At 41.3% G+C, this 10,146-nt stretch overlaps 1 protein-coding gene across 1 annotated transcript in view; it reads right to left on the reverse strand.

Moving 5' to 3' along the window:
- KCNK16 (potassium two pore domain channel subfamily K member 16) overlaps window positions 1–9,201 on the reverse strand; it is a 33,757-nt gene extending 24,556 nt beyond the window's left edge. The window contains exon 1 of the mRNA XM_077282047.1: window positions 8,743–9,201. Coding sequence (XP_077138162.1) covers window positions 8,743–8,955 — 213 coding nt within the window. The 5' untranslated portion in view covers window positions 8,956–9,201. The remainder of the gene's footprint in view (window positions 1–8,742) is intronic.
- Window positions 9,202–10,146: the final 945 nt, after the last annotated feature.

Consider the following 10,146-nt stretch of genomic DNA (forward strand, 5'->3'; position numbering starts at 1 on the left):
GAGGCTAATCCCTGAACATCCATGCTAGCACAAAACTCCTCAGCCATCCAGAAAAAAAGAGGGAAGGAAAAACAAAGTAGACTACAGAAAAAAAATGGCTCCACACCTTTCTTCCCTTCTTCTGAGATGCATTTAACTCATTGTCGGCCAGTTGTACTGTTATGATCTGGTGACCTTGGAGCCGCATGAGACTATCTCTGGAGTAGGTGGAACCTGTACTACCGCAAACCCTAAACTGACACCGCAACTAGAAGTAGCCGTGGGGTGTACCTAACACATCCTAGACACCTCGACACAGCCGGAGGACTAAATACCCCTATAGATGGAAATGGGAATCCTATCTTGCCTCAGAGCAGAACCCCCAAGGATAGGCAGCCCCCCACAAATATTGACTGTGAATATAAGAGTAAAGACACACACAGGCAGAAAACAGGATTTAGCAAAAGAGGCACTTCTAGCTAAATAGGAAAGGATAGGACAGATTACTAGGCGGTCAGTATTAAAATCCTAAAAATATCCACAGCAGAAAATACAAAAATACCACATCTAACTAAAGACATGGAATGTATATCTGCATCTCCTGAGAATCCAACATGACTGAAAAATCCAAACACAGTCTAAGCTGGACAAATAAACACAATGAATTGCACTAAATTGTAAAGCACACAGCATGTGTGCTGCAGAGACAAAAACAGAAACTTATCTTAGCTGAATTGGCAGCAGAGCAGGAGGAACCAGACAGAGATGTAACACCTCCAAGAACAATGGACAACTGGCAAGGACTAATGGATCCTGCACACCTAAATGGCCCAGTCAGAGCTGCAATCAGCAGAAACACCTGCCCAGGAATGCAACCCAGAGGCAACTGCACTACCACCAACAACCACCGGAGGGAACCCAAGAGCAGAATTCACAACAGTTCTGTGTTGTGAACTCTATTTATGGGCTCCCTCTAGTGGTCACAAGCGGTACTGTGTAGTGTTGTCTTTCTGCAGGTTGGCAGCATCAGCTGGTTCGTTATCCTTGGCTGGTTTCCTATTTAGCTCACCTGGATACTCAGTTCCTTGCCTGCTATCAATGTATTCAGTGCTCTTCAGATTCCTTGTGACTACCTTGCTCCCAGTCTCTCCAAGACAAGCTAAGTTTTTGTTTGTTCATTTTTTGATTATCAGCATTCATCATGTTTCTTGTCCAGCTTGCTAAAATGTGATTTCCTCACTTGCTGGTTGCTCTAGGGAACTGAGTTTCGCCCCCCACACCGTTAGTTGGTGCGGGGTTTTTGGAAATCTCAGTGTGGATATTTTGTAAGGGTTTTTTACTGACCGCACAGACCCCTTTTCTATTTTCTGCTATCTAGTATTAGTGGGCCTCATTTGCTGAATCTGCTTTCACCCCTGTGTATGTGCCTTCCTCTTACCTCACCGTTATTATTTGTTGGGGGCTTCTATATCTTTGGGGATTATTTCTCTGGAGGCAAGTGAGGTCTTTCTCTCTCTCTAGGGGTAGTTAGTTCCTCAGGCTGGCTCGAGACGTCTAGGATTTTAGTCACGTTCACCGGCTACTTCTAGTGTGTTTGGATAGGTTCAGATTTGCGGTCAGTCCAGTTTGCCACCTCCCTAGAGCTTGTCCTATGTTTGTTACTTAGCTGGAGTAATTTGTGATCCTCAACCACTAAGGATCATAACAGTTCTGTGTCAATGTCCAAATGAGAATCTATCGATGAAAATATTCTGTATGAGAATGTCCAGGTGAGAATGTATAGATGAGAATGTTCTGTGTGAGAATGTATGGACGAGAATGTTCTACGTGGGAATGTTCAGGTGAGAATTTATGGATGACAATATTCTGTATGAGAATGTTCAGGTGAGAATGTATGGATGAGAATGTTCTGCATGAGAATGTCCAGGTGAAAATTTATGGATGAAAATATTCTGTATGAGAATGTTCAGGTGAGAATGTATGGATGAGAATGTTCTGTGTGAGAATATCCAGGTGAGAATGTATGGACGAGAATGTTCTATGTGAGAATGTTCAGGTGAGAATTTATGGATGACAATATTCTGTATGAGAATGTTCAGGTGAGAATGTATGGATGAGAATGTTCTGCATGAGAATGTCCAGGTGAAAATTTATGGATGAAAATATTCTGTATGAGAATGTTCAGGTGAGAATGTATGGATGAGAATGTTCTGTGTGAGAATATCCAGGTGAGAATGTATGGACGTGAATGTTCTACGTGGGAATGTTCAGGTGAGAATTTATGGATGATAATATTCTGTATGAAAATGTTCAGGCGAGAATGTATGGATGAGAATGTTCTGCATGAGAATGTCCAGGTGAAAATTTATGGATGAAAATATTCTGTATAAGAATGTTCAGGTGAGAATGTATGGATGAGAATATTCTGTGTGAGAATGTCCAGGTGAAAATGTATGGATGAGAATGTCCAGGTGAGAACATATGGATGATAATGTTCTGCGTGAGAAGGTCCAGGTGAGAATATATGGATGAGAATGTTCTGTGTGAGAATGTCCAGGTGAGAATGTATGGATGATAATGTTCTGCGTGAGAAGGTCCAGGTAAGAATATATGGATGAGAATGTTCTGTGTGAGAATGTCCAGGTGAGAATGTATGGACGAGAATGTTCTACGTGGGAATGTTCAGGTGAGAATGTATGGATGAGAATATTCTGTGTGAGAATGTCCAGGTGAGACTGTATGGATGAGAATGTTCTGTGTGAGAATGTCCAGGTGAGACTGTATGGATGAGAATGTTCTGTGTGAGAATGTCCAGGTGAGAATATATGGATGAGAATGTTCTGCGTGAGAATGTCCAGGTGAGAATGTATGGATGATAATGTTCTGCGTGAGAATGTCAAGGTGAGAATATATGGATGAGAATGCTCTGTGTGAGAATGTCCAGGTGAGACTGTATGGATGAGAATGTTCTGTGTGAGAATGTCCAGGTGAGACTGTATGGATGAGAATGTTCTGTGTGAGAATGTCCAGGTGAGACTGTATGGATGAGAATGTTCTGTGTGAGAATGTCCAGGTGAGAATATATGGATGAGAATGTTCTGCGTGAGAATGTCCAGGTGAGAATGTATGGATGAGAATGTTCTGTGTGAGAATGTCCAGGTGAGACTGTATGGATGAGAATGTTCTGTGTGAGAATGTCCAGGTGAGACTGTATGGATGAGAATATTCTGTGTGAGAATGTCCAGGTGAGACTGTATGGATGATAATCTTCTGTATAAGAATGTTCAGGTGAGAATATATGGATGAGAATGTTCTGTGTGAGAATGTATGGATGAGAATGTTCTGTGTGAGAATGTCCAGATGAGAATGTATGGATGAGAATGTATGGATGAGAATGCTCTTTGTGAGAATGTATGGATGAGAATGTTCTGTGTGAGAATGTCCAGTTGAGAATGTATGGATGAGAATATTCTGGATGAGGATGTCCAGGTGAGAATGTATGGATGATAATGTTCTGTGTGAGAATGTCCAGGTGAGAATGTATGAATGAGAATGTTTTGTATGAGAATGTCCAGATGAGAATGTATGGATGAGAATGTTCTGTGTGAATCCACATGGAAAGAAATAGAACCGGAGGATAGAAGCCGCGCAGACCACAATAAAGGTAACAGAGTTACACACACACTCTGTTTATTAGCCTACGCGTTTCGTGGCAAACAGGCCACTTCATCAGGGCATCAAGATTCATCAGTAAAACCAGGTATATATACCCACGAATACAATCAAAAAAACACAAAACATGTATGTGTGAGAATGTTCAGGTGAGAATGTATGGATGAGAATATTCTGTGTGAGAATGTCCAGGTGAGAATGTATGGATAAGAATATTCTGTGTGAAAATGTCCAGGTGAGAATATATGGATGAGAATATTCTGTGTGAGAATGTATGGATGAGAATGTCCAGGTGAGAATGTATGGATGAGAATGTCCAGGTGAGAATGTATGGATGAGAATGTTCTGTGTGAGAATGTTCAGGTGAGAATGTATGGATAAGAATATTCTGTGTGAGAATGTCCAGGTGAGAATGTATGGATTAGAATGTTCTGTGTGAGAATGTCCAGGTGAGAATGTATGGATGAGAATGTCCAGGTGAGAATGTATGGATGAGAATGTTGTTTGTGAGAATGTCCAAGTGAGAATGTATGGATGAGAATGTTCTGTGTGAGAATATCCAGGTGAGAATGTATGGATGAGAATGTCCAGGTGAGAATGTATGGATGAGAATGTCCAGGTGAGAATGTATGGATGAGAATATTCTGTATGAAAATGTATGGATGAGAATGTTCTGTGTGAGAATGTCCAGGTGAGAATGTATGGATTAGAATATTCTGGTTAGAATGTATGGATGAGAATGTTCTGTGTGAGAATATCCAGGTGAGAATGTATGGATGAGAATGTCCAGGTGAGAATGTCCAGGTGAGAATGTATGGATGAGAATGTTCTGTGTGAGAATGTCCAGCTGAGCATGTATGGATGAGAATATTCTGTGTGAGAATGTATGGATGAGAATGTTCTGTGTGAGAATGTCCAGTTGAGAATGTATGGATGAGAATATTCTGGATGAGGATGTCCAGGTGAGAATGTATGAATGAGAATGTTTTGTATGAGAATGTCCAGATGAGAATGTATGGATGATAATCTTCTGTATAAGAATGTTCAGGTGAGAATATATGGATGAGAATGTTCTGTGTGAGAATGTATGGATGAGAATGCTCTTTGTGAGAATGTCCAGGTGAGAATGTATGGATGAGAATGTTCTGTGTGAGAATGTCCAGGTGAGAATGTATGGATGAGAATATTCTGTGTGAGAATGTCCAGGTGAGAATGTATGGATGAGAATATTCTGGATGAGGATGTCCAGGTGAGAATGTATGGATGATAATGTTCTGTGTGAGAATGTCCAGGTGAGAATGTATGAATGAGAATGTTTTGTATGAGAATGTCCAGATGAGAATGTATGGATGATAATGTTCTGTGTGAGAATGTCCAGGTGAGAATGTATGAATGAGAATGTTTTGTATGAGGATGTCCAGATGAGAATGTATGGATGAGAATGTTCTGTGTGAGAATGTTCAGGTGAGAATGTATGGATGAGAATATTCTGTGTGAGAATGTCCAGGTGAGAATGTATGGATGAGAATATTCTGTGTGAGAATGTTCAGGTGAGAATGTATGGATGAGAATGTTCTGTGTGAGAATGTCCAGGTGAGAATGTATGGATGAGAATATTCTGTGTGAGAATGTATGGATGAGAATGTCCAGGTGAGAATGTATGGATGAGAATGTCCAGGTGAGAATGTATGGATGAGAATGTCCAGGTGAGAATGTATGGATGAGAATGTTCTGTGTGAGAATGTTCAGGTGAGAATATATGGATGAGAATGTTCTGTGTGAGAATGTATGGATGAGAATGTCCAGGTGAGAATGTATGGATGAGAATGTTCTGTGTGAGAATGTTCAGGTGAGAATGTATGGATGAGAATATTCTGTGTGAGAATGTCCAGGTGAGAATATATGGATGAGAATGTTCTGTGTGAGAATGTATGGATGAGAATGTCCAGGTGAGAATGTATGGATGAGAATGTCCAGGTGAGAATGTATGGATGAGAATGTTCTGTGTGAGAATGTTCAGGTGAGAATGTATGGATGAGAATATTCTTTGTGAGAATGTCCAGGTGAGAATGTATGGATGAGAATGTTCTGTGTGAGAATGTCCAGGTGAGAATATATGGATGAGAATGTCCAAGTGAGAATGTATGGATGAGAATGTCCAGGTGAGAATGTATGGATGAGAATATTCTGTGTGAGAATGTATGGATGAGAATGTTCTGTGTGAGAATGTCCAGGTGAGAATGTATGGATGAGAATATTCTGTGTGAGAATGTATGGATGAGAATGTTCTGTGTGAGAATGTCCAGGTGAGAATGTATGGATGAGAATATTCTGTGTGAGAATGTCCAGGTGAGAACGTATGGATGAGAATGTTCTGTGTGAGAATGTCCAGCTGAGCATGTATGGATGAGAATATTCTGTGTGAGAATATATGGATGAGAATGTTCTGTGTGAGAATGTCCAGGTGAGAATGTATGGATGAGAATATTCTGTGTGAGAATGTCCAGATGAGAATGTATGGATGAGAATGTTCTGTGTGAGAATGTCCAGGTGAGAATGTATGGATGAGAATGTTCTGTGTGAGAATGTCCAGGTGAGAATGTATGGATGAGAATATTCTGGATGAGGATGTCCAGGTGAGAATGTATGGATGAGAATGTTCTGTGTGAGAATGTCCAGGTGAGAATGTATGGATGAGAATATTCTGTATGAGAATGTCCAGGTGAGAATGTATGGATGAGAATATTCTGGATGAGGATGTCCAGGTGAGAATGTATGGATGAGAATGTTCTGTGTGAGAATGTCCAGGTGAGAACGTATGGATGAGAATGTTCTGTGTGAGAATGTCCAGGTGAGTATGTATGGATGAGAATATTGTGTGTGAGAATATATGGATGAGAATATTCTGTGTGAGAATGTCCAGGTGAGAATGTATGGATGAGAATGCTCTTTGTGAGAATGTCCAGGTGAGAATGTATGGATGAGAATTTTCTGTGTGAGAATGTCCAGGTGAGAATGTATGAATGAGAATGTTTTGTATGAGTATGTCCAGGTGAGAATGTATGGATGAGAATGCTCTTTGTGAGAATGTATGGATGAGAATGTTCTGTGTGAGAATGTCCAGGTGAGAATGTATGGATGAGAATGTTCTGTGTGAGAATGTCCAGGTGAGAATGTATGGATGAGAATGTTCTGTGTGAGAATGTCCAGGTGAGAATGTATGGATGAGAATGTTCTGTGTGAGAATGTCCAGGTGAGAATGTATGGATGAGAATGCTCTTTGTGAGAATGTCCAGGTGAGAATGTATGGATGAGAATGTTCTGTGTGAGAATGTCCAGGTGAGAATGTATGGATGAGAATATTCTTTGTGAGAATGTCCAGGTGAGAATGTATGGATGAGAATATTCTGTGTGAGAATGTCCAGGTGAGAATGTATGGATGAGAATGCTCTTTGTGAGAATGTCCAGGTGAGAATGTATGGATGAGAATGCTCTTTGTGAGAATGTCCAGGTGAGAATGTATGGATGAGAATGTCCTGTGTGAGAATGTCCAGGTGAGAATGTATGGATGAGAATGTCCTGTGTGAGAATGTCCAGGTGAGAATGTATGGATGAAAATATTCTGTATGAGAATGTCCAGGTGAGAATGTTCTGTGTGAGAGTGTCCAGGTGAGAATGTATGGATGAGAATATTCTGTGTAAGAATGTTCGAGTAACAATGTTCTGTGTGATAATGTCTATGTAAAGGGATCTGAGAAAGAATACTTACATTTGAGTGAGAATATGTGAGACTGTGTTTGAAAGTTGTGTGAGAACATCTGAGTGAGAGTGTACGGGTGAGGATGACTGAGTTAGCGTCCAGGTGAGAATATTCGGTGTGATAATCTTCAGCCTGTGAATGTTTTGCAGAGAACAGAGTTTTGACAAAAATGTAATATATGAAAGTATCATATATGGTGGTGACAATCATACTATGGGAGGCTTTTCTTCAGCAAGAGCATGCAGCTGGTAAGAGTTGATGGGAAGATGGATGGAGCTAACTACGGGGCAATCCTGGAGGAAAATCTAGTAGAGGCTGCAAAAGATTTGAGACTGGGGTGTAGGTCCACCGTCCAGCCGGACGACTCTTGCCAGAGCTACAATGGAGGGTTTATATCAGAGCATATTCATGTGTGTGAACGGCCCAGTCACAGTCCAGACCTAAATCATATTGAGAATCTGTGACAAGATGTGAAAATTGCTGATCACAGACTTCTCCATCCAATCTCACTGAACAAGAGCGAGGGGGCAAAGAAGAAGGGGCAAAATGTCACCTCTAGATGTGCAAAGCTGGAGAGACAGACCCCAAAAGACTGCAGCAGGAATTGCAGCGAAAATATTGACTCATGGGGGCTGAACACAAATGCACCTCACAATTTTGAGGATTATATTTTGAAAATATTTAGAAAACCATGTATCATTTTCTTTACACGTCACAAATACTCGCTACTTAGTGTTTGCATATCATGTGAAATCTCAATAAAATACATTTACGTTTGTGGGTGTAACATGGAAAAATGTGGAAAAGCCCACGGGGTGTGAATACTATTTCAAGTCACTGTAGTTGTTAATTGCCTTCTGTGACCTTTTATATAAACTTGATTCTTGGTGGGGGGGGAATCTAATAAATATTTAATATGGGGGAGTGCATAACTATTGGCACCCATTGCTGACTCGCCCAGATCTCCAACTGGTTTTAAAAATCATAACAAATCTTGGAAGAAAACCTGCTGCAGTCTGCGAGAGAACGGACACTTGGAAGATTTTGTTTCCTGCAGGACAATGTCCTCCAATGAAAACCAAGGCTGCACAGACTTAATCCACCAATGTTTAATGTCCTGAAGCAGCTAAAATCCTTGTCTGGTCCTCAAACCAACCAAGAATTTATGGCTGGAATTTAAGAGATTGTTCTCACCGCAACCTAAACCGAGAATGGAAAGTACTGCTGTGCCCAGACGTATAATGCTGATAACGGCCATCTACAAAGAAAGATGGACTGAGCGGTCGGTCACAGAACATTCACACACTAGGCTGCTGCTGTAGTCATCATACCTGTACGAATTGTTCAATGGCTCCAGCATCTAGGCAGGTGAAGTTCTGGAGGAACCCCAACTTGGCAAGCTGGAATTTGTCTCTGGAGTTGGCCTCGGCCGGTTTCTCCAGCAGCTGGAACATCATAGCTCCCATAAACAGGTACATGAAATATCCCAAAGACAAGGCGACTGCCAGCATGGTCTGCCGGCTGCACCAAAAGAGCTGGGCCATGGCTGCAGACTATTCACCACCACCAGTATAGTAGTTCATAAGCTATTGAACCATCCTTCAAAGGATTTCCTCAGAAATGAAGACTATTCCTCATCTGAGCATGAAGAGGAGTCCTAGAGATCATCCGCTACCTCCTCATCCCAGGGTTCCTCTGTATGAGTTGCTGTGAAACCCAAAAAGCTCCTTCGCGATGTTCTCAAAGGTCTCGCCACGAAACATTAGGACCATGTCTAGTGTTGGCTATCCCCGAAGATGTACCAGATGCAGGCCGGTGTCCTCTTCTGCTTGCCTAGATTCACAAGAGTTCTGCTGATAATGGGGAGAATCATCTGCCCAAGGAGATAACAGACCTCCTACAGCACCACTCAGCTGATCGCCAGGAAGGAACCTGGTTAATTTTTAGCTACTAAAAGTCATGGCATATAGATCATCGTAGGTAAGGGTTGTCACTGGGAGTAAGTAATACACATTCAATAGATAAAGGGAGAGCATCCACCCTCAGGACGGCAATTTTGTTTCTCAAGAGAAATATTACTGTGTGACTGTAAGACATATCTGTTTGGCTAGAATTAATGAGTAGAGCTGGCAATGAACATAAAAAAACTTGTGTGCAATAAATATATTTCTTAACAGCACTCCATGTGGTCAGGAGGGGAATTGCAAACGTATATTCATTGTTTTTAACACAACCAATTATAATTCAAAGATTTTCAGTGACAACTCTAAACAAATATTTAGGATTGAGAGTCCTCAGTGGTTGATACTTTTTAATGGCTATCTGAAAAGATGGTAACAAATTGCAGCTTTCATAACTACTCCGGTCCCTTCATCGGTCATAGTCTTTTCAGCTATTAAAAGGCATCAACCACTGAGGACTCTCAATTCTAAATATTTTTCTATCTACTGGCTAACACAGTACCAAGATATATATCTTTCCTAACTCTAAACTAAACATCCATGTAGAAGGCAGAGGACAGGTCTAGGAGGAGGAGAACAGAGTAATGTAGAAGAAAGAGGACAGGTCTAGGAGGAGGAGCACAGAGTAATGTAGGAGGCAGAGGACAGGGCTAGGAGGAGCACAGAGTAATATAGAAGGCAGAGGACAGGTCTAGGAGAAGGAGCACAGAGTAATGTAGAAGGCAGAGGACAGGTCTAGGAGGAGGAGCACAGAGTAATGTAGAAGGTAGAGGA

This window comes from Ranitomeya variabilis, chromosome 2, assembly GCF_051348905.1.
Source record: "Ranitomeya variabilis isolate aRanVar5 chromosome 2, aRanVar5.hap1, whole genome shotgun sequence".
Classification (NCBI taxonomy): Eukaryota; Metazoa; Chordata; class Amphibia; order Anura; family Dendrobatidae; genus Ranitomeya; species Ranitomeya variabilis.